General features: G+C 40.0%; 1 protein-coding gene across 1 annotated transcript in view; it reads left to right on the top strand.

The window, feature by feature from the left end:
* TEC (tec protein tyrosine kinase) overlaps positions 1 to 25,630 on the top strand; it is a 141,941-nt gene that overhangs the window by 96,281 nt on the left and 20,030 nt on the right. Inside the window, exons 4-9 of the mRNA XM_052641863.1 lie at positions 473 to 554; positions 1,269 to 1,397; positions 9,510 to 9,556; positions 11,486 to 11,658; positions 15,687 to 15,752; positions 23,044 to 23,098. Of these exons, the coding sequence (XP_052497823.1) occupies positions 473 to 554; positions 1,269 to 1,397; positions 9,510 to 9,556; positions 11,486 to 11,658; positions 15,687 to 15,752; positions 23,044 to 23,098 (552 nt within the window). The remainder of the gene's footprint in view (positions 1 to 472; positions 555 to 1,268; positions 1,398 to 9,509; positions 9,557 to 11,485; positions 11,659 to 15,686; positions 15,753 to 23,043; positions 23,099 to 25,630) is intronic.

Here is a 25,630-nt window from a genome sequence, read left to right as displayed (position 1 = left end):
GGACTGTGAAGAAGGCTGAGCACCAAAGAATTGATGCGTTTGAACTGTGGTGTTGGAGAAGACTTTTGAGAGTCCCTTGGACTGCAAGGAGATCCAGCCAGTGCATGCTAAAGGAGATCAGTCCTGGGTGTTCTTGGAAGGAATGATGCTAAAGCTGAAACTCCAGTACTTTGGCCACCTCATGAGAACAGTTGACTCATTGGAAAAGACTCTGATGCTGGGAAGGATTGGGAGCAGGAGGAGAAAGGGACGACAGAGGATGAAATAGCTGGATGGCATCACCAACTTGATGGACGTGAGGGAACTCCGGGAGTTGGTGATGGACAGGGAGGCCTGGCGTGCTGCAATTCATGGGGTCACAAAGAGTCAGACACGACTGAGCAACTAAACTGAACTGAACTGATAGTACCAAGGGCTCTGTGCTAGGTAGGAGTGCTATTTCTGACCTGTTCCATTTTTTGTTTTATTTCAGGTTGTGCATGATGCTAACACACTTTACATTTTTGCACCTAGTGCACAAAGCAGGGACCGGTGGGTAAAGAAGTTAAAAGAAGGTAAACTCATATCATGAAATATTAATCTGTACATAATTTCAGAATATAACATTCTTATCACTAGGACAGAACTATCTTACATTTATAATCTTTTAATCGACAATAAATGCTTCTCCAAGGTCATTCTTTTCCTGTAAGTGACACACATCGAAGATAACTTCCTTTTTTTATAATCTGCTTCCTTCTAGTGGCTTATACATAGTTTTTAAGAAAAACAAGCTTTCATTTAATATATAATACATTTGGAGGTGACTAAGCACTGGGCTTTTATGATAGCAGGATTTAGTATTTTCCAAGAAATTGTGTAGTCAACACTTGATGTGGAGGAATTGACTTCTACGTGAAGAATGTTCACTTGTAATTTGTCCTGCATAATCCTTATTGCTTTCTCTGAAGAACAAAATGGTGATGGGCTGACTTTTGTGTTGATCCATCACAGTGTAGCAGAGGTTGCTTCACTTTGTTAGCACAAGGGTGCCTCACCAAAAAAAGGAGGCAAAAGAGAACTGTATGCATCTTCTGAGTGTTTAATTTTATGTTATGAGGATTTCCTCATAATAAACAGTCCATGGGGTCACAAAAGAGTCAGACACGACTTCATGTCTAAACAATAACAATGAATTTGGGAAAGAGTGATCAACAGTGTTATTCAAGGAAACATTCTGTCATCTTTGCTTTATTTCACTGATCGTTTAATGTATCTTTGAATTACAGAAATAAAGAACAACAATAATATTATGATTAAATACCATCCTAAATTTTGGGCAGATGGAAGTTATCAGTGTTGCAGACAAACTGAAAAACTAGCACCTGGATGTGAAAAATATAATCTTTTTGAAAGTAGTAAGTATTCATTTTATTCTATAACTATATTGTGCTCAGGATGTACATATTATTGGTAAAGGGAGAAAGTGACATGTTTTTGATTTTGCCGTTGGTTAAATATGGCCTTCAGACTTTCAGGGTAGGTATATTTTGTAAGGGTAAGTGTGAACCTAAGGAAGGACTGTCAGCACTTTTTCTCTCCTTTCCCCCCAGTGTTACTGAGGTATAATTAACAAAATTGCAACATCTGTAAAATTTACAGTGAGGTGATTGGATATACTTATCCATTGGAAAAGGTTCTTCTCATTGAGCTAATTAAAACCTTGTGTGTTTACCTGTGTGTGTGTGTGTGTGTGTGTGTGTGTGTATGAAAACATTTAAGTTCTATTTTCTTAGAAAACTTCAATTTACATTACAAAGCTATCAGCTATAGTTGCCATGTTATATACTAGATCCTTAGACTTTATCTTTTTTCCTGTTTTATATATACATACACAGTTCAGTTCAGTTACTCAGTTGTGTCGGACTCTTTGCTACTTCGTGGACTGCAGCATGCCAGGCGTCTGTGTCTATCACCAACTCCTGGAGCTTGCTCAAACTCATGTCCATCCAGTTGGTGATACCATCCAGCCAACCCCTAATCTGTTGTCCCCTTCTCCTCCTGCCTTCAGTCTTTCCCAGCATCAGAATCTTTTCCAATGAGTCAGTTCTTCACATCAGGTGGCCAAAGTATAGGAGCTTTAGCTTCAGCATAGGTCTTTCCAATGAATATTCAGGACTGATTTCCTTTAGGATTGACTTGTTTGATCTTCTTGCAGTTCAAGGGACTCTCAGGAGTCTTCTGCAACACCACAGTTCAAAAGCATCAATTCTTTGGTGTTCAGCTTTCTTTATGGTCCAACTCGCACATCCATACATGACTAATGAAAAAACCATAGCTTTGACTAGATGGACCTTTTTTGGCAAAGTAACGTCTCTGCTTTTTAATATGCTGTCCAGGTTGGCCATAGCTTTTCTTCCAAGGAGCAAGTGTCTTTTAATTTCATGGCTGCAATCACCATCTGCAGTGACTTTGGAGCCAAAAAATAATAAAGTCTGTCACTGTTGCCCTTGTTTCCCCATCTATTTGCCATGAAGTGATGGGACCAGATGCCATGATTTTAGTTTTTTGAATGTTGAGTTTTAAGCCAGCTTTTTCACTCTCCTCTTTCACTTTCATCAAGAAGCTCTTTAGTTCCTCTTTGCTTTTTGCCATAAGGGTGGTGTCATCTGCACATCTGAGGTTATTCATATTTCTCCCTGCAGTCTTGATTCCAGCTTGTTCTTCATCCAGCCCAGCATGTCACATGATGTACTCTGCATTTAAGTTAAATAAGCAGGGTGACAATATACAGCCATGATGTACTTCTTCCCCAATTTGGAACCAGTCTGTTGTTCCATGTCCACTTCTAACTGTTGCTTCTTGATTTGCATACAGATTTCTCAAGAGGCAGGTCAAGTGTTCTGGTATTCCTCTTTCAGAATTTTCCACAGTTTGTTGTGATCCACACAGTCAAAGGCTTTGGCATAGTCAACAATGCAGATGTATTTCTGGAACTCTCTTGCTTTTTCTGTGATCCAAAGGATGTTGGCAATTTGATCTCTGGTTCCTCTGCCTTTTCTAAATCCAGCTTGGAAAATTTTGAGCATTACTTTGCTAGTGTATGAGATGAGTGCAGTTGTGTGGTAGTTTGAACATTCTTTGGCATTGCCTTTCTTTGGAATTGGAATGAAAACTGCTGAGTTTTCCAAATTTCCTGGCATATTGAGTACAGTACTTTAACAGCATCATATTTTAAGATTTGAAATAGCTCAACTGGAATTCTATCACCTCCGCTAGCTTTGTTCATAGTGATGCTTCCTGAGGCTCACTTGACTTGGCACTCCAGGATGTCTGGCTCTAGGTGAGTGATGACACCATCATGGTTATCTGGGTCATGACGATCTATTTTGTATAGTTCTGTGTGTTTTTGCCACGTCTTAATATCTTCTGCTTCTGTTAGGTCCGTACCATTTCTGTCCTTTGTTGTGGCCATCTTTGTATGAAATGTTCCCTTGCTATCTCAGTTTTCTTGAGAGATCTCTAGTCTTTCCCATTCTATTGTTTTCTTCTATTTCTTTGCATTTATCACTGAGGAAGACTTTCTTATCTCTGCTTGCTATTCATTGGAACTCTGCATTCAGATGCGTGTATCTTTCCTTTTCTCCTTTGCATTTTGCCTCTCTTCTTTTCTCAGCTATTTGTAAGGCCTCCTCAGACAACCATTTTGCCTTTTTGTATTTCTTTTTCTTGGGCATGGTCTTGATCACTGCCTCCTGTACAATGTCATGAAACTGCATCCATACTTCTTCAGACACTCTGCCTATCAGATCTAATACCTTGAGTCTATTTGTCACTTCCACTGTATAATCATAAGAGATTTGATTTAGGTCATACTTGAATGGTCTAGTGGTTTTCCCAACTTTCTTCAATTTAAGTCTGAATTTTGCAATAAGGAGTTCATGATCTGTGCCACAGTCAGTTCCTGGTCTTGTTTTTGCTGACTGTATAGAGCTTCTCCATCTTTGGCTGTAAAGAATATAATCAGTCTGATTTCAGTATTGACCATCTGGTGATGTCCATGTGTAGAGTCTTCTCTTGTGTTATTGGAAGAGGGTGTTTGCTATGACTAGTGCGTTCTCTTGGCAAAACTCTGTTAGCCTTTCCCCTGCTTCATTCTGTACTGCAAGGCCAAATTTGCCTGTTACTCCAGGTGTTTCTTGACTTCCTACTTTTACATTCCAGTCCCCTATGATGAAAAGGACATCTTTTTGGGGGGTGTTAGTTCTCGATATATGTGTGTGTATATGTGCGTGCATGCATGCTTAGTTGCTCAGTTGTGTCCGACTCTTGCTACCCCATAGACTGTAGCCTGCCAGGCTCTCTGTCCATTGGATTCTCAAGGCAAGAATACTGGAGTAGGTTGCCATTTCGTTCTCCTGTTACATATATATATATATATATAAATTGAGTAATAATTAACATACCTTATTCATTGAATAACTGTAAACTTGTATTCTTTTACCAACATCTCTATTTTCCCCACCCTGCATCCCCTGGCAACCATTATTCTACTATGAGTTTTTTTTTTTTTTTTTAAGATTCCCCATATAAATTACAGCATGTGCTATTTGTCCTTTTCTGTCTTGCTTATTTCACTTAGCATTATGCCCCCCAGCTTCATCCGTGTTGTCACAAATGAAAGGATTTCCTTCTTTTTCTAAGGCTGAATATTCCATTGTGTATATATGTACATATATACACACACATTGCTTTTTCTGTATCCAGTCCTCTGTTGGTGAATGCTCAGTTTGTTTCTATTCCTGGCTATTGTAAAATATGCTGCCGTGACCATGGGAGTACAGATTGTCTCCTCGAGGTATTGAGTTCCTTTCATTTGTGTATATACCCAGAAGTGGGATTGGTGGATCATCTGGTAGTTCCATTTTTAAGTTTTTTGAGGAACTTCTATGTTATTTTCCACAGTGGCTACATCATTTACATTCTCACTAGCAGTGCACAAGAGTTCTCTTTTCTCTGCATCCGTATCAGCATTTGATATCACATGTGGGGTGTTTTTTTTGGTTTGTTGGTTTTTGTTCTTAAAAATTTTTTAATATAAATTTATTTATTTTAATTGGAGGCTAATTACTTTACAATATTGTATTGGTTTTGCCATACATCAACATGAATCCACCACGGGTGTACATGTGTTCCCCATCCTGAACCCCCTTCCCCCCTTCCTCCCCATACCATCCCTCTGGGTCATCCCAGTGCACCAGCCCCAAGCACCCTGTATCATGCATTGAACCTGGACTGGTGATTCGTTTCACATATGATACTATACATGTTTCAATGCCATTCTCCCAAATCATCCCACCCTCGCCCTCTACCACAGAGTCCAAAAGACTGTTCTATACATCTGTGTCTCTTTTGCTATCTCTCATACAGGGTTATTGTTACCATCTTGCTAAATTCCATATATATGCCTTAGTATACTGTATTGGTGTTTTTCTTTCTGGCTTACTTCACTCTGTATAATAGGCTCCAGTTTCATCCACCCCATTAGAACTGATTCAAATATATTCTTTTAATGGCTGAGTAATACTCCATTGTGTATATGTACCACAGCTTTCTTATCCATTTGTCTACTGATGGACATCTAGGTTGCTTCCATGTCCTGGCTATTATAAACAATGCTGCAATGAACATTGGGGTACACTTGTCTCTTTCAATTCTGGTTCCCTTGGTGTGTATGCCCAGCAGTAGGATTGCTGGGTTGTATGGCAGTTCTATTTCCAGTTTTTGAAAGAATCTCCACACTGTTCTCCATAGTGGCTGTAGTAGTTTGCACTCCCATCAGCAGTTTAAGAGGGTTCCCTTTTCTCCACACCCTCTCCAGCATTTATTGCTTGTAGACTTTTGGATCACAGCCATTCTGACTGGCGTGCAATGGAACCTCATTGTGGTTTTGATTTGCATTTTTCTGATAATGAGTGATGTTGAGCATCTTTTCTTGTGTTTGTTAGCCATCTGTATGTCTTCTTTGGAGAAATGTCTGTTTAGGTCTTTGGCCCATTTTTTGATTGGGTCGTTTATTTTTCTGGAATTGAGCTGCAGGAGTTGCTTATATATTTTTGAGATTAATTCTTTGTCAGTTGCTTCATTTGCTATTATTTTCTCCCATTCTGAAGGCTGTCTTTTCACCTTGCTTATAGTTTCCTTTGTTGTGCAGAAGCTTTTAATCTTAATTAGGTTCCATTTGTTTATTTTTGCTTTTATTTCCAGTATTCTGGGAGGTGGATCATAGAGGATCCTGCTGTGATTTATGTTGGAGAGTGTTTTGCCTATGTTCTCCTCTAGGAGTTTTATAGTTTCTGGTCTTACTTTTAGATCTTTAATCCATTTTGAGTTTATTTTTGTGTATGGTGTTAGAAAGTGTTCTAGTTTCATTCTTTTACAAGTCGTTGACCAGTTTTCCCAGCACCACTTGTTAAAGAGATTATCTTTTCACCATTGTATATTCTTGCCTCCTTTGTCAAAGATAAGGTGTCCATAGGTGCGTGGATTTATCTCTGGGCTTTCTATTTTGTTCCATTGATCTATATTTCTGTCTTTGTGTTAGTACCATACTGTCTTGATGACTGTGGCTTTGTGGTAGAGCCTGAAGTCAGGCAGATTGATTCCTCCAGTTCCATTCTTCTTTCTCAAGATTGCTTTGGCTATTCGAGGTTTTTTGTATTTCCGTACAAATTGTGAAATTATTTGTTCTAGCTCTGTGAAAAATACCATTGGTAGCTTGATAGGGATTGCATTGAATCTGTAGATTGCTTTGCGTAGTACACTCATTTTCACTATATTGATTCTTCCAATCCATGAACATGGTATATTTCTCCATCTGTTAGTGTCCTCTGATTTCTTTCACCAGTGTTTTATAGTTTTCTATATATAGATCTTTAGTTTCTTTAGGTAGATATATTCCTAAGTATTTTATTCTTTTCGTTGCAATGGTGAATGGAATTGTTTCCTTAATTTCTCTTTCTATTTTCTCATATTAGTGTATAGGAATGCAAGGGATTTCTGTGTGTTAATTTTATATCCTGTAACTTTACTATATTCATTGATTATCTCTAGTAACTTTTTGGTGGAATCTTTAGGGTTTTCTATGTAGAGGATCATATCATCTGCAAACAGTGAGAGTTTTACTTCTTCTTTTCCAATTTGGATTCCTTTTATTTCTTTTTCTGCTCTGATTGCTGTGGCCAAAACTTCCAAAACTATATTGAATAGTAGTGGTAAATGTGGGCACCCTTGTCTTGTTCCTGACTTTAGAGGAAATGGATCAATCCAAGGAGAAGATATAACAATTATAAATATATATGCGCCCAACCTAGGAGCATTGCAATATGTAAGACAAATGCTATCAAGTATGAAAGGGGAAATTAACAATAACACAATAATAGTGGGAGACTTTAATACTCCACTCACACCTGTGGATAGATCAACTAAACAGAAAATTAACAAGGAAACACAAACTTTAAATGATACAATAGACCAGTTAGACCTAATTGATATCTATAGGACATTTCACCCCCAAACAATGAACTTCACCTTTTTCTCAAGTGCACATGGAACCTTCTCCAAGATAGATCACATCCTGGGCCATAAATCTAGCCTTGGTAAATTGAAAAAAATTGACATCATTCCAAGCATCTTTTCTGACCACAATGCAGTAAGATTAGACCTCAATTACAGGAGAAAAACTATTAAAAATTCCAATATATGGAGGCTGATCAACACGCTGCTGAATAACCAACAAATCACAGAAGAAATCAAAAAAGAAATCAAAATATGCATAGAAATGAATGAAAATGAAAACAGAACAGAAAACCAGTGGGACACTGTAAAAGCAGTGCTAAGGGGAAAGTTCATAGCAATACAGGCATACCTCAAGAAACAAGAAAAAAGTCAAATAAATAACCTAACTCTACACCAAAGCAACTAGAAAAGGAAGAAATGAAGAGCTCCAGGGTTAGTAGAAGGAAAGAAATCTTAAAAATTAGGGCAGAAATAAATGCAAAAGAAACAAAAGAGAGCAAAGCCAAAAGCTGGTTCTTTGAGAGGATAAATAAAATTGACAAACCATTAGCCAGACTCATCAAGAAACAAAGGGAGAAAAATCAAATCAGTAAAATTAGAAATTAAAGTGGAGAGATCGCAACAGATAACACAGAAATACAAAGGATCATAAGAGACTGCTATCAGCAATTAAATGCCAATAAAATGGACAACTTGGAAGAAATGGACAAATTCTTAGAAAAGTACAACTTTCCAAAACTGAACCAGGAAGAAATAGAAAATCTTAACAGACCCATCACAAGCATGGAAATTGAAACAGTAATCAGAAATCTTCCAGCAAACAAAAGCCCAGGTCCAGATGGCTTCACAACTGAATTCTACCAATAATTTAGAGAAGAGCTAACACCTATCCTACTCAGACTCTTCCAGAAAATTGCAGAGGAAGATAAACTTCCAAACTCATTCTATGAGGCCACCATCACCCTAATACCAAAACCTGACAAAGATGCCACAAAAAAAGAAAACTACAGGCCAATATCACTCATGAACATAGATGCAAAAATCCTTAACAAAATTCTAGCAATCAGAATCCAACAACACATTAAAAAGATCATACATCATGACCAAGTGGGCTTTATCCCAGGGATGCAAGGATTCTTCAATATCTGCAAATCAATCAATGTAATACACCACATTAAGAAATTGAAAAATAAAAGCCATATGATTATCTCAATAGATGCAGAGAAAGCCTTTGACAAAATTCAACATCCATTTATGATAAAAACTCTCCAGAAAGCAGGAATAGAAGGAATATACCTCAACATAATAAAAGCTATATGACAAACCCACAGCAAACATTATCCTCAATGGTGAATAATTGAAAGCATTTCCCCTAAAGTCGGGAAGACAAGGGTGCCCACTTTCACATGTGGGTTTTATAATTGCTATCCTAGTACATATGAGTTGGTATTTTATTCCTGGTTTTAATTTCCATTTTCCTAATGATTAGTTATGCTGAGCACCTTTTAAGGTACCTCTTGGCTGTTTGTATGTCTTCTTTAAAAAAAAAAATCTCTTTAGGTCCTTTGTCCACTTTTAACTGAGTTATTATTTCACTATTGAGTTGTATGAGTTCCTTGAATATTTTGGATACTAACCCCTTCTCAGATATGTGGGTTGCAAATATTTTCTCCCCTTCTGTTGGTTGCCTTTTCATTTTATTGATGGTTTTCCTTTGCTGAGCAGAAGATTTTTGGTTCTGATGTAATCCCATTTGCTTACAATGAATAACACATGACCTCAATCCCTATGGCATTTACAGTCCGTTCAAGATATCTGTTCTGAAATAGTGTTGCAAGCAACATGCACCAGAGTGAGAGGTCAGAGTGGACTTCTTGTTATGTTTACTTTTCCTTAAAACTGTTGATCATTGTTAGACGGCATTTTAACCCATCTTGTTGTTGTATTTTTAGGTATAAGAAAAGCACTACCTCCAACACCAGCACCAGAAATAAAGAAAGTAGGTGGTCTTTAACTTTCGGAAGTGATGAAAGAGATAGTCACTCATTCACGTGTAACTTTTTGCGACCCATGGACTGTAGCCTGCTAGGCTCCACTATCCGTGGGATTTTCTAGGCAAGAACATTGGAGTCAGTAGCTATGCCCTTCCCCAGGGGATCTTTCTGACCCAGGGATTGAACCCACATTGCAGATAGCTTTTTTACTGTCTGAGCCACCAGGGAAGCCCCTAACTTTTTTAAGCATGTGTTTACCAAGTGTGTTTTTGTTCAGTCCTGTGATGTTGCCTCCTGCATGGATCATATCAGAAATGGATGCTACTGCTAAGTCACCTCAGTCGTGTCCGACTCTATGTGACCCCATAGACGGCAGCCCACCAGGCTCCCCCGTCCCTGGGATTCTCCAGGCAAGAACACTGGAGTGGGTTGCCATTTCCTTCTCCAATGCATGAAAGTGAAAAGTGAAAGTGAAGTCACTCAGTTGTGTACAACCCTTAGGGACCCCATGGACTGCAGCCCACCAGGCTCCTCCATCCATGGGATTTTCCAGGCAAGAGTACTGGAGTGGGGTGCCACTGTCTTCTCCTCAGAAATGGATAGATTATGGCTTAACTTGATTTTTTTTGGTGTCAAATAATATTTATTTAAGTGTATCAGAAATCATCACTGGGGGCCCTATTATCATCTGGCATTCTGCCTGTATTTTGGCTTTGAATATTATTCAAGCAGTGTGGGACTTTAGAGGAATATTTCAGTCTTGAGACCACAGTATTATGACAAAGGAATGACTCTAGTGATTTAATGATACACCTATGAATAGTGGAGTATGGTAGAAAACACATATACTTTGGACTTGGGAGGGACCTGATCCAGCACGAATCTGATGTGGGTGACTTTAAACCATTGATTCCTTAGTTATAAAGTGGAAATTATATATGCTTATGGAATTAGTGCTAAGAATAAATGAGGATGCAAATGAACTTATTTGCAAAACAGAAACAGACTCACAGAGGAAGGAAACTTAGGGTTACCCAAGGGGGAAGGCGGGGTATGGGGGTAAATTAGGAGTTTGAGATTAGCAGATAGGAACTATTATATATAAAGTAGATAAACAGCAAGGTCCTGCTCTATAGCATAGGGAGCTGTATTCGGTATCCTATAATAAACCATAATGAAAACAATATGAAAGAGAGTATATACTGAATCACTTCGCTGTATACCAGAAACGAATGCAGCATTGTAAGCTAACTATGTGCTATGCTGTGCTTAGTTGCTTAGTCATGTCCAGCTCTTTGCAACCCCACGGACTGTAGCCCACCAGGCTTCTCTGTCCATGGGGATTCACCAGGCAAGAATACTAGGGTGGGTAGCCTATCCCTTCTCCAGGGGAACTTCCTGACCCAGGAGTCAAACTGATGTCTTCTGCATTGCAGTTGAATTCTTTACCAGCTGAGCTACCAGGGAAGCCCAACTATATATTTCAATTTAAAAAAAAAAAAAAAAAGAATAAATGAGAAGAAATATGCCAGCTATGTACTTAGAGTGTACCTTGCACATAGTAGGCATGAAGAAGTAGATTCCTTCAAGTGGGAGACCTGACGAAAGTAGGTCTTTTTCCCATTGTAGGCCGTTAAATGGTGGATCTGCTTCTAATCGTTATTTCTACTCACATTCTACCCTTGCCTCTCTCTGGTAAGTTAATCCTGACACCGAGAAGGATCCTTTTGATATTTAAAGGCAGTTTTTGCTCTTGTCCTGTATTCTGAAACCCATGAGAGGCCCAGTAGCATCAATATCCTCAAACTCATGTGCGGAGAGTCCGCAGCTTATTTCAGGTAGAGTTTATTCTGTGGTAGTATGCAGTGGCTTAGTGTTTTACTTCACACCCAGTTTCACATGGAAGACTAAACTTTCACATTTCCATTTCTTAGCGAAGGCCGCCTCCACCAATTCCGCCTGAAGAAGAAAATGGTGAAGAAATAGTTGTAGCCATGTATGATTTCCAAGCGACGGAAGCACATGATCTCAGACTAGAGAGAGGCCAGGAGTATATCATATTGGAAAAGAATGATGTTCATTGGTGGAAAGCAAGAGATAAATACGGGTAGGTATTCCCTCCCTGTGGACGATACACAGTGGGTGGCTGGGAGTTAAATACTGAGTGAGAAGATGATGATCTGTAACTGTTATGTAGTGGAGACCAGTTCAGCAGCCATAAATGAGAATATACATTATTACCTTTTAGTAGCACAGTGTATTCTTAGTGACTCAATAATGTAAATGGATCAACCACTTCTTTCCAGATATTAGAATCCATTACACTGGTCTATTTCTCACCCATTGTATGTTTGAATTTGATTGTTTTTATCTTGGGGGAAATGACATTTTAGGTCTCTTCCCGTCCCCCTCCCCCTCAAAGTAAATAAGTAATCTTAGATTGGTTGTAGAAAGAAAAAATGTGAGTGTGTGTCTGTCTATATGTATGTGTGTGTGTGCCTATGTCTAAAATACATACATTCAAGAAGTTTAAAAAAAACATTATTTATACTGAATAGGATTTAAAGAGAATAATCCTTTCAATCTTATTACTGGTAAATAATGGGTAAATATGATAAACATTGCGGGGGGGGGGGTGTATCTTAAGCTTCATTAGGAAAGCTCTGTATCCTGTGCTTACCTCTGTAGTATAACCCTGTTTTTATTCTGAGTTCCTGTGAATAAGAAGAGGAGGACTTTTTGTCCTGATTAGAGCATTCAGTTCAGTTCAGTTCAGTCGCTCAGTCGTGTCTGACTCTTTGCGACCCCATGAATCGCAGCACGCCAGGCCTCCCTGTCCATCACCATCTCTCGGAGTTCACTCAGACTCACGTCCATTGAGTCGGTGATGCCATCCAGCCATCTCATCCTCTGTCGTCCCCTTCTCCTCCTGCCCCCAATCCCTCCGAGCATCAGAGTCTTTTCCAATGAGTCAACTCTTCACATGAGGTGGCCAAAGTACTGGAGTTTCAGCTTTAGCATCATTCCTTCCAAAGAAATCCCAGGGCTGATCTCCTTCAGAATGGACTGGTCCCTTCATGCAAATCCACTTTCTTACCTCCTGCCCCACCCCCAGTTGCAGGGTCACTGCTGGAGAAGCAATGGAAGCTTCTGGATTGGGCAGGGCCCGTGTCTGCTGCTCACTTCTTAGTAGTGGTACATCTCCTGAGTGCTGTGCATTAGTACCTTTATGGAAACCTGTTCATCTGTGTTTACAGGAAGATCATCACTGCTTTTTTTTTTTTTGCCAAACAAGATTTTTTTTTTAAATTATAGACATATCCAAAAGATATGTAATAGTTTAATGGAGCCTCTTGCCACTTGACTTCAGAAACTGGTCAGTCATAATTTTAAAATCTTCCCATTAAAAAAAAAAATCTTCCCAACTGTTCCTTTTTTTTTTGAGTATTTAAAAGTAGATTCAAATCATCGTGAAATTTCACCCTCAAGTTTAATTGCGAAAGATTTTTTAAAACAACTGCTGTGTCATTATCATGTGTGTGTGTGTTAGTCACTCAGCCATGTCTGACTTTCTGTGCCCACCAGGCTCTTCTGTCCATAGAATTCTCCAGGCAAGAATACTGGAGTGGGTAGCCATTGTCTTCTCCAAGGGATCTTCCCCACCCAGAGATTGTACCTGGGTCTCCTGATTGCAGGCAGTTTCTTTACCGTCTGAGCCACCAGGGAACCCCAACATTGTAACAGAATAATAATTTTCCCTAGAAGAAGAGTACAAATAAAAGCCCAGATATCAAATATTTAAATATTTATAAGTCAAGCTGACAAACTGGTGAATAAGATATAATTTATCCTCCAACTTGACAAACATACCTTCAAAATGACAAGGAAAGCAAGGTTTGGCTTGGAGTTCCGTGCCAGAATGTGACAGTGCGCAGAGGGCTGGCCATCTCCCCAGGGTATCGCCCTTCTCCCTTCCCTTCTGTCCCTGGTTCCGTCTCACATGCACCATGTGCATCTCCCAGCTACACATCCAAATTCTGTCCATTTGGTTGGCAAAAGCCACCTCCCAGCTTGGTCACTGCCTGGACCTGGGCTGGAGGAGTGCATGCAAGCAGCATCATTTGGTTTTCAGAGAATGAAACCCCTTGGAAAGGCCCATGTAGGACTTGGCAATAGGCAGCGAATTCTGAGGCCATAGTTTCAGATGATGGTCCAGCTGAGGAATGGTGGATTTTAGCATTCTCTTGAAAGTGTGAGGTCAGAACAGGGGCCCTTCTGGCCCAGGTTTAATTCTGGTTTCCCTTGATTAGCTCTAATCTGTAATTTTACAGTTTACTCAAGATTAAAACAAGGTCCAGACAATGCATTTTGGCTGATATGTCTCATGTCTCTCTTTTATTCTACAACAATCCCTGTCCTTTTCTTCCCCCATTTTTGATTTATTGATGAAACCAGATCTTTTTCTCTATAGTGAGCCACAATCTAGATTAAGCTATTTTCTTCCACATGGTGTTGTTTAATATGTATCTATGTCCCGTATATCTGGTGGTTCCACTTCTTATGATGCCAAGGTTATGCAGGTATGTTTGTCAACTTTATTCCTCCATCATAAAATTCTTCGTCAATGTTTCACTTAATGATTTTAGCATCCATTGATGATTATTGCTTAGATCGATTATTTCACTAAGGATAGCAAAATGGTGATTTTTCTAATTCTGATGACCAAGCTTCCTCTGCTGATAACAGTGGTAACCAATACTTTTAAAAGTGTTATTATGGATACTTTTGGGCTTCCCAGGTGGCTCAGTGGTAAAGAACCCACCTGCCAATCAATGCAGGAGACGTGGGTTCACTCCCTAGGTCAGGAAGATCGCCTGGAGAAGGAAATGGCAATCCATTTCCAAGTATTCTTGCCTGGGAAATCCCATGGATAGAGGAGCCTGGTGGGCTACAGTCCATGCGGTTGGAAAGAGTCAGACATGACTGAGCGACTAAACAGAAGGAGAAGCATGGATAGTTTCCTATTTGGTTTTTTCCTATTGCAGTCATTATTCTTTTTTGCTTGGATTGTCCCATCATGCGTCAATGGTAGCTATTTTTGTTAGGGATCCTTTTAGCTTATCTTTCTCAGCTTCCTTGCTTTCTGAATAAAATAAAAAAGCTCAGTTTCATTCTTGTGTTTTTCCTGGTCAAACCTGCACTTTGCCATTTCCCCATAGAGTTCTGGCTCCTTTTCATATGAAATAATATTTAAAGACAACAGGTGGGGTACTAGGATTCTATTGCTGCTGGATTGTCCTTGCTTCTAGGCCTTTCTTAGTGCACAGAGCCACATATATACACTCATGTGTGCATATATTATGAATTGTCACTAACAGTTCAAATTCAGAATTACAGCATTTTTACTCAGAAATTTTATACATATATCTCTTTTTCTGCTGAAATACTTGGCTCCAGCCAAGATTCTACCTACTCTGATTGCTCCTTAAACTTTAATGTGCACAGGAGTCATCTAGGGTAAAAATGCAAGGTTCCCTGGCCCCACACAGGCCTCCTCAGTTCATGTCTCTTGAGTAGGACCCAGGAATTTGTCATTTACCGAGTGACCAGATGATGCTGATGTAGATGTTAGGGATTACACTCTGTGAATGCGTGCACTGCACAGACTGTCGCGGTGTTGCAGTGGCAGTTGTTTTCATCCAACACTGCCACTTTCCTGAAGTGGTGGTTTCTTTAAAACATCCCCAGAAAGTGTGAATTCAAGAGAAGCACCATAGAACGTTAGGAAGGGCTCTGAACTGAGTCACAAGTTCAGAATTCACATTCTGACCCTGTTGCTGACTAGTTCTGAGCCCTTGAGAAAGTCTCAGTCTTCCTAAGCTTTGGTTTCCCCCACCAAAAAGTGGGTACAAGAATGTCTACCTACCTTAGAATTTTTGTAAGGATCCAATGAGGAAGTCCTTTGTAAAGCATCAAATACTGCAGATATATTGACTTATTGAGGGTCAGCCAATCTTTCTTATAAGCTTTAGGCAATATTATACTTTAATTATTACAGAAGGGCAGTAATTTTCCTCTTAATACTCTGTCAGTTAAGTAATTTCAGTTTATCTAAAGTATTTTTCTCATTTCTAGGAGTGAAGGATATATCCCAAGTAATTATGTGACAGGAAAGAAATCAAACAACTTAGATCAATATGAGTAAGTAAAAGATTATTTTGTGAATGTGGAGAACCAGACATTGTTTTTCTTTTCCTAATTATGTGAGGCATCTGGGAGACTAATGGTTATCTTTAACCGTCTTTATAAGGTGATACCAACTTATTTTTAACTCAGTTGTCTAAGATGGTAAATGATGCTGTAAGAATTAGTTTCTATTATACACTTCACCTGAACATACTATGTGTGAATCAAGTTACAGAAGTGAATATAATTGATTTTAAACAAATCACAGCTTAACTGGCTTTGAAATACAGCTCATTGCTCATTCATTTAAGAAATGAAAATACAGTTTTCTAGAGTTGCCTTTAAAAAAGCATTTGATTGTGTATTTTTTCTAACTATAATAATATGTGATTATTGTTTTAAAATTGTTTGAAAATATGAAAAATGTTAATAAGGAAAAATTATAAATCAGCTAGATCTGAACTCCGTCAACATTTGTATATTTTCTTTCAATCTTTTTACTGTTTAAAAAAAAACAGAATCATGCTGTATATACTATTTTATATCCTGTTTAATTCACTTAACAGTATATTATTTCCTCATACCGTTAAATGTTCTTCAAAAACATTTTCATAATTGTACTATATTTCACTCTTCAAATATTTACTGAGACCTTAGCATATATCATGCACTGTGTGAGATCTTAAGGAGTACAAGCAGGCATATAGCCACATGGATATGTGCAGTAATTTATAAAATCATTTTCTTATTTGTGTGGCATGAATGTTTTGGCGTCTTTGCTATGTGAAAATACTGGGATACCTCTTTCTGCTTATTGTTTTAAACTAGCTCTTTAAAAACCTACGTACTGGGCTAAAGGCTAGTTTTGAACTTCTTAAGACTTCTAAAGCATGCTGTCAAATTACTTTTCAGAGAAAGCAAGTGGGCTGCTGTTCATACGCCCACTAGCAGTGTGTGGCCAGGTTTTAGTGAGAGGCTCAAATATACCAAATACTGTTTGTGGTCACTCTGAGGTGGTATTTTGATGCTTCATTCACTTCTTTAAAAACAACACCATCACCACCACCTCCAACACAAAGCTGTTTCCTCTGTCCATGTCACTTCCTGTAACATGAGTATACCTTAAAAGTTTAGAAAAGGATTGACGGATTCAAAAGTCATAGCTCCCAGTGGTGTGACCCCTTCAAAGGTGTTTTAGAAGTAGATGAGGGTATAAAAAACATGTGACTAAAATAGTGTTTTTGCTCTGAAATAAGTTTTAGGAAAATAGAGCATATCTTTAGAATTTAGGGAAGATGCTAAAAGTAGAAACTTGGACCTGATTTTAAAGGGATCTGGTAGAGAAGTGACTGATAATTTGAGGAGGGAAGTGCTTGGAAACCAGATAATCCTTATCTGAATGTAAGACTATCCTCTGTGACTCACGGGATTATACATAAGTGTTTTAGGAAGTTTATGATGCGTTGCCATGCATTTTTTGGGTGCCTGACTCCACCTCTGCATGATTAAGGGTACTTGTTGTGGGAGCCCCCTCAGCTGGCTTCCGCCCAAGGTTGGGGATACCATGTGGCAGGGTGCCAGTTCTGGCTGCATGAGAGATGAAAAACCTGTTCTCAGTGCTGACTCCTGCTGTCTTTCCATGCCACAGTTGGTGTTAGATTTTGCTAGAGCCCGTCTTGTAATACATCTTAAATGTCTCCAAGATTAAAAAACCTTTTGCCAGCTGCTGAATCAAGAGCAATAAGGAGTTCATGATATGAGCCACAGTCAGCTCCTGGTCTTATTTTTGCTAACTGTATAGAGCTTCTCCATCTTTGGCTGCAAAGAATATAATCAATCTGATTTTGGTGTTGGCCATCTGGTGATGTCCATGTGTAGAGTCTTCTCTTGTGTTGTTTGATGAGGTTGGTTGGAAGAGGGTGTTTGCTATGACTAGTGCGTTCTCTTGGCAAAACTCTATTAGCCTTTATCCTGCTTCATTCTGTACTCCAAGGCCAAGTTTGCCTATTACTCCAGGTGTTTCTTGACTTCCTACTTTTGAGTTCCAGTCTCCTATAATGAAAAGGACATCTTTATTGGGTGTTAGTTCTAAAAGGTCTTACAGGTCTTCATAGAACTGTTCAACTTGAGCTTCTTCAGCATTACTGGTCAGGGCATAGACTTGAATTACTGTGATATTGAATGGTTTACCTTGGAAACAAACAGAGATTGTCGTCTTTGAGATTGCCTCCAAGTACTGCATTTCAGACTCTTTCACTGACTATGATGGCTACTCCATTTCTTCTAAGGGATTCTTGCCCACAGTAGTAGATATAATAGTCATCTGAGTTAAATTCACCCATTCCAGTCCATTTTAGTTCACTGATTCCTAGAATGTCAATGTTCACTCTTGCCATCTCCTGTTTGACCACTTCCAATTTGCCTTGATTCATGGACCTAACATTCCAGATTCCTATGCAATATTGTTCTTTACAGTATCCAACCTTGCTTCCATCACCAGTCACATCCACAACTGGATTGTTGTTTTTGGTTTGGCTCTGTCTCTTCTTTCTTTCTGGAGTTATTTCTCTGCTGATCTCCAGTAGCATACTAGGCACCTACCAACCTGGGGAGTTCATCTTTTAGTGTCCTATCTTTTTGCCTTTCTTACTGTTCATGGGATTCTCAAGGCAAGAATACTGAAATGGTTTGCCATTCCCTTCTCCAGTGGACCACATTTTGTCAGAACTCTCCACCAAGACCCATCTGTCTTGGGTGGCCCTACACGGCATGGCTTAGTTTCACTGAGTTAGACAAGGCTGTGGTCCATGTGACTAGATTGGCTAGTTTCTGTGATTGTGGGTTTAGGCTGTCTGCCCTCTGATGCCCTCTTTCAGCTCATACTACTGAGAAACGCTGGGCTGGATGAAGCACAAACTGGAATCAAGATTGCCGGGAGAAATATCAATAACCTCAGATATGCAGATGACACCACCCTTATGGCAGAAAGTGAAGAGGAGCTAAAAAGCCTCTTGATGACAGTGAAAGAGGAGAGTGAAAAAGTTGACTTAAAGCTCAACATTCAGAAAACTAAGATCATGGCATCCATTCCCATCACTTCATGGGAAATAGATGCGGAAACAGTGGAAACAGTGGAAACAGTGACAGATTTTATTTTGGGGGGCTCCAAAATCACTGCAGATGGTGACTGCAGCCATGAAATTAAAAGATGCTTGCTCCTTGGAAGGAAAGTTATGACCAACCTAGACGGCACATTAAAAAGCAGAGACATTACTTTGCCAACAAAGGTCTGTCTAGTCAAGGCTATGGTTTTTGCATTAATCATGTATGGATGTGAGAGTTGGACTCTAAAGAAAGCTGAGCACCGAAGCATTGATGTGTTTGAACTGTGGTGTTGGAGAAGACTCTTGAGAGTCCCTTGGACTGCAAGAAGATCCAACCAGTCTACCCTAAAGGAGATCAGTCCTGAGTGTTCTTTGGAAGGACTGATGTTGATGCTGAAAGTCCAATGCTTTTTCCATCTGATGTGAAAAACTGACTCATTGGAAAAGACCCTGATGCTGGGAAAGATTGAAGGCAGGAAGAGAAGGGGATGACAGAGGATGAGATGGTTGGATGGCATCACCGACTCAATAGACATGAGTTGAGAAAACTCTGGGAGTTGGTGATGGACAGGGAGGCCTGGCGTGCTGTGGTCCACGGGGTCACGAAGAGTCGGACACGACTGAGCGACTGAACTGAATTGAACTGAACTGAACTGAATCAAGAGCCCCTCTGCTGTTTGTTTGGGGGCAGGAGGAGTCCCAGGCAATGGTTGTCCCCTGGGCTGGACTCAGGACTGCCAACCTACAGCTCCCGGGGTGTCAGCACCCTGGTTCTCACCTCTACATCAGGTCCCAGTTGGGGGAGGACAGAACCAGCAGAAGTGCTGCAGGAAAGAAACTGGACTCACTGTGGTTGTCAGGAATATGTTCCTGATGGAAGCACTTTAAAGGAAGAAGGTGACAGAAATGCAAGGGCCCTTAGGCGGGAATAGTCCAGGGCAAGACTTCACGGGTGATCCAGAAGGCAAGGCCCAAATTGAAAACTGGTTAAGATTTATAGGTCATTGATTGGTTGTTTTCATTTTTTTGTTGTTGTTGTTAATTTATACCTGTTGCCTCCTTTTTATAATTTACCCAGCCCACCCTCCCCAAGAAGCTTGGCTAGGATCCTTCCTTTCCAGAAAGGACTGAGCATCCCTAAATCTACTTTTCCCCTCGATTCAGACACCACCATGAAGTCCTGTCCCTTTAAGTGTTTGAAGTGACTAGCCAATCTGAAACCCTCATTCCCATTAGGGTTTTGATATCTAAGAAAGGAATGACAAGTTACTTACAAATCCTGGATGTTGTTTCTAGAGATATATTGTACCTTGACCAAGGGGAACTAACTGACCTCCTGTAGGTATCTGTGTACCAGTCTCGTGAGAGATGCACGTGCTGGCTTCCTAGAGCTGTAGCTCTCCTCCTCACCATGTGTGCTTCCTCACATTCCCACCCTGTGCATCGTTCTTTCCCATAGGATGCGTTCAGCATCCTTTCCCTCTATCCTTTCCCTCTTGTCTCTCCCTCCTTGCCCGGTGACAGCTATCATAGAAGAGACAAAGAAGCCACAAAGAACCGTTAGGAAATACTCACCAAGAGCCACAAGTTGATTCATCTTTTGATTTGCTCATCACTGCCTCCTGTTTTCCTTCCTTCAACATACACTTCAGTGTCTATTTAGAGTTTCTATTCTAGGGAAAGAGAGCATCCTTTCTGGAGAACCTGCAAATGCCATAAAAATGACTGCTTAGGACAGGATTTGTGCTGTGAATTCCTTTTCTTTCCTTATTTTCTTTATCCCTTCCTAGGAGCTTGAATATACTAAGTGAGGAAAGGACCTGTTTTTTTTCCCTCTGAGTTTCTTACATCTAATTCCTCTTGAAAGCCATAGTCTAGTTTTACTGACTACTTGCATGTGAATGTGAGACTAAACCTCCATTGTTTACTCTTGCTGTGAGAATATGGGCTTGGATCTTCTCTGATTAGTTGCTGCTGCTAAGTCGCTTCAGTGGTGTCCAACTCTGTGCGACCCTAGGTGGCAGCCCACCAGGCTCGCCTGTCCCTGGGATTCTCCAGGCAAGAACACTGGAGTGGGTTGCCATTTCCTTCTCCAATGCATGAAAGTGAAAAGTAAAAGTGAAGTCGCTCAATTGTGTCTGACTCTTAGTGACCATGGATTGCAGCCCACCAGGTTCCTCCATCCATGGGATTTTCCAGGCAAGAGTACTGGAGTGGGTGGCCATTGCCTTCTCCGATTAGTTAAGAGAATATTTTTTAGTCTTTCAGATCCTGCTGGTCTATAATGCATAATGAGAGCTCTAGTTACTGTTCTTAAGACTGTTTTTAAGAAGATAAATATTTTCTCTATCAATGAGAAAGCTTTAGGGACAGGCAGAATCAAATCTGTTCTCCTTTTTTTTTTTTTTTTTTTTAAATGTAAACCATTTTAAACGTCTTTAGTAAATTCATTAACAATGTTGTTTCTGTTTTATGTTTCCTTTTTTTTTTTTTTCGGTTGCAAGGCACGTAGGATCTTAGCTCCCCAATCAAGGATCAAGCCCCAAAAAAAAACAAAAAAAAAAGATCAAGCCCACACCTCCTGCATTGAGAGGTGAAGTCTTAACCACTGGACAGATGGGGAAGTCCCCTCCTCCTTTATTTCATTTTTCAGTTTGCTTTCAGAAATTGATCAGAACTATAGCTTTGTTGAATGTGGTCCCAGTTCATAAAGTGGGGTCCACAGAAATGAGATCTTAATACCCACAATTCTGAGGCCTGGTTAATCATTTCAGGCTCCAAATAAAATAAGTTACCGGCTTGTATTGAGATTAGAATTTGTGTTTGGCTGCTACAACTGCCTAAAAGAATCTTCACAAAAAAAGATCTTATATTTTTTTCTTTGTATTTTTCTCTTCCTCAGTCAGGAAAGGCCTTTGTATTTGCCAGTCTTGTGGTATTTGCTGGGCCAAAAGCAGGTGCTCATCCTCTTATAAAAGCCTGAAACAGTGGTAAAAAAATTCATGTGTTTAGAGGGGCCAAGCTAAGTTTTGTAATATTGGAACCCTCAGGAAATATGACTGGTGGAGGGTTCTGCCCACAAAAGGCCATCTAAAACAAAACAACAGAGAACAAAAACTCAAGTGTAAAGCCGACAATTTGAGGGACTTATCTAGCAGTTCAGTGGTTAAAGTTCCATGCTTCCTACACGGGGAGGGCTGTGGGGGCGGTGGGAGGTGTGGGCATGGATTCCTGGTCGGGAATTAAGATTCCGCATGTCACACGGCCAAAAAAATAAATAAACCTGACAGTTTGAGTTGATCTTCTTTGGCCAACTTGCTCATAGTCCCATGGAGAGATTGAGCTGCAGAAAGCAAGGGAAGGGGTATACTTCTGAGTATGAAGTGGGAGATGGCAGTATCCATCTTTCCTTAGAAAAAAATTTCCGAAGGGTTAAAAGGGGCGCTGATATGCAGGGGCTTAGCACAGAGTGGGTAGGGCAGGCGCCGCTGCTTGGCCCTGGCAGAATTCTTACAGCACACCTGAGGAGGCTACCAGGGGTTAGGACTATGCTAGAAGCAGTACGTCTGGAAGACCCAGGAGGCCTCCTCTTCTGTTTTGCTCTGTTTCTTTCAACACTTGGGACCTTTGTGAAGTTCACTAGGGGAGTCTTCATGATAAGTTGAGATGAAATCTACTGCCTGTTGGTGGGATGGAGGCTTGGGATTAGATTTAATTTGAATTAAAGACAATATTGTAGTGACATTTCCTGCATATTTGAATCTGTGGGGTAAAATTCATTCTTGCTGTTATTATAATAGTGAAAAATTAGAAATGATTTTTATGTTAACTAATAAAGAAGAGCTTAAATAAATTATGGCACATCCAGAATGTGAACTATATTGCTTTGCAAAGATGTGTGTGATACACTGTTAAGTGAAAAAATCCAGGTTCTGATACAGCAAGTATAGTTTGATCTCACTTTAATAATGAAAATGAGAATGTTAGCATACATATGGGTCTTTATAAAAATATGGGTAGAAAAAGGCCACAAGTATGTACATCCAAATGTTACTAGTGGTTTTCTATTTTATAGAGAATATGCATGATATCTTGTTCTTATTTATTGTTTGTCAATGGTGAGCAGTATTGCCTTGCTAATTCTAAAAAAAAACAGAACAATTAAAATACCTCAGGTCTTAAACATATCTTTTTCTGTTCAGATGGTATTGCAGAAATATGAATAGGAGCAAAGCCGAGCAACTCCTTAGAAGTGAGGTAAGTGTTTGTACTTGTTTTGTGGGTTTGGTTCCAGCACAGAATCAATTGAAATGAATTCCTGATTAGTAATTCCACCTACCTCTGTGACCAAAGCCTAAAAAAATACCATGATGTAAGTACAAAATTTTTTTTTAAGTCATTTAAAAGTGAAGGCTGCTATATTTGTTTCCTGGGGCTACTGTAAACAAAGTACCACACACTGAGTGCTGTGCTAAAGTACCACAAGCAGGAGTTTGTTGTTTCACGGATCCGAAGGTTAGAAACCTGAAATCCAGCTGTCAGCAGTCGGGGCTCCTTCGGGGGCTGTGAGGGAGGGATCTGAATGAGGCCTCTCTCCCTTTCTCCCTGTGGTTCTTCCCTCTGTGCATATCTGGCTCTACGTCCAGATTTCCCCTTTATAAGGACTCCAGCCACATAGAAGTAGGGCTTCCCGCCCCATGGCCTCATTTTCTCTTGATTGCCTCTGTAAATCTCCACAGAAGGTCACATTCTGAAGTACCAGGGATCAGAACTCCAGTGTGTGTTTTTCAAGGGGGGAAAAAACTCACTATTGTTCAGTCGCCCAGTCATGTCTGACTTTTTGCGACCCCATGGACTGCAGCAGGCCAGGCTTCCCCGTCCTTCACTATCTCCAGGAGTTTGCTCAAACTGCTGTCAACAGACTTATAACAGTGGATAATAGCTATACATGGCCAACATTTTCTTTACTGTTTCTTACTGATTTATCATTTGCTACCTTAATGTTAGTACTTATATGTATTTTTCTTTTTTGCCTCAAGTTGTTTTAAAACAGTTTTAACATCAGTCTTACATGCTATCTTTTATAAATGAAGTGTTAACACAGTATTTAGTTGCCCTTAGAAATGTGCTAAAATTCTTGCACTTTAGAAAGAATTACAGTGGCAAGATGAAATCTAGTCTAGAGGAAGCTAAGTGGACTGAATAAGGAGACCCATCCAAGTCTAGCTGTGACTTTTCTAGTCTGTTTTTTACATCTGTAAGGCAGAGATGTTGTATTAAAAGATGGCCTCTACAGTTCTCTGCATTTATGACCTAGTTATTCTATTTAGTAATAGTTCTTTTAAACCTGTGCTTTCTCATTTTATCTCCTGCTTATTATCCCTAGTTGAGGTTTGGTTGGGTTGGGTGCTTATTGCTTATTTCCTGTAGTTTATGTTGAGAGAGCAGTACATGCATGCATGCTAAGTTGCTTCAGTTGTGTCTGACTCTTTGTGACCCTATGGACTGTAGCCTGCCAGGCTCCTCTGTCCATGGGATTCTCCAGGCAAGAAAACTGGAGTGGGTTGCCATTTCCTCCTCCAGGGGATCCTCCGGACCCAGGGATTGAACCCATGTCTTTTACATCTCCTGCATTGGCAGGCAGGTTCTTTGCCACCAGTGCCACCTGGAAAGCCCATACTGGAACAGAGCAAGAGCAGGTGATCATGCTTGATTCAGAGATCAAATTGCCAACATCCATTGGATCATCGAAAAAGCAGAGAGTTCCAGAAAAACACCTACTTCTGCTTTATTGACTATGCCAAAGCCTTTGACGGTGTGGATCACAAAAAACTGGAACATTCTTTAAGAGATGGGAATACCAGACCACCTTACCTGCCTCTTGAGAAATCTGTATGCAGGTCAAAAAGCAACAGTTAGAACCAGACATGGAACAACAGACCGGTTCCAAATTGGGAAAGGAGTATGTCGAAGCTGTATATTGTCACCTTGCTTGTTTAACTTATATGCAGAGTACATCATGCAGACTGGTTGAAGGACAAGCTGAAATCAAGATTGCTGGGAGAAATATCAATAACCTCATATACACAGATGATGCCACCCTTATGGCAGATAGCAAAGAGGAACTAAAGAGCCTTTTGATGAAAGTGAAAGAGGAGAGGGAAGAAGTTGGCTTAAAGTCTAGCATTCAGAAAACTAAGATCATGGCATCTGGTCCCATCACTTCATGGGAAATAGATGGAGAAACAATGGAAACAGTGACAGACTTTATTTTCTTGGGCTCCAAATCACTGCAGATGGTGACTGCAGCCATGAAATTAAAAGACATTTGCTCCTTGGAAGAAAAGCTATGACCAACCTAGATAGCATATTAAAAAGCAGAGACATTACTTTGCCGACAAAGATCCGTCTAGTCAAAACTATGGTTTTTTTATTAGTCACGCATGGATATGAGAGCTGGACTCTAAAGAAAGCTGAGCACTGAAGAATTGATGCTTTTAAACTGTGGTGTTGGAGAAGACTTGAGAGTCCCTTGGTTTGCAAGGAGATCAAACCAGTCGATCCTAAAGGAAATCAGTCCTGAATATTCATTGGAAGGACTGATGCTGAAGCTGAAACTCTAATACTTTGGCCGCTTGATGCAAAGAACTGACTCATTGGAAAAGATCCTGATGGTGGGAAAGATCGAAGTCAGGAGGAGAAAGGGACAGCAGAGGATGGGATGGTTGGATGGCATTTCTGACTCTACTGACATGAGTTTGAGCAAGCCTCGGGAGTTGGTGATGGACA

The sequence above is a fragment of the Budorcas taxicolor genome, chromosome 6, assembly GCF_023091745.1.
Source record: "Budorcas taxicolor isolate Tak-1 chromosome 6, Takin1.1, whole genome shotgun sequence".
Taxonomy (NCBI): Eukaryota; Metazoa; Chordata; class Mammalia; order Artiodactyla; family Bovidae; genus Budorcas; species Budorcas taxicolor.
This window is presented reverse-complemented; position numbering and strand designations above follow the sequence as displayed.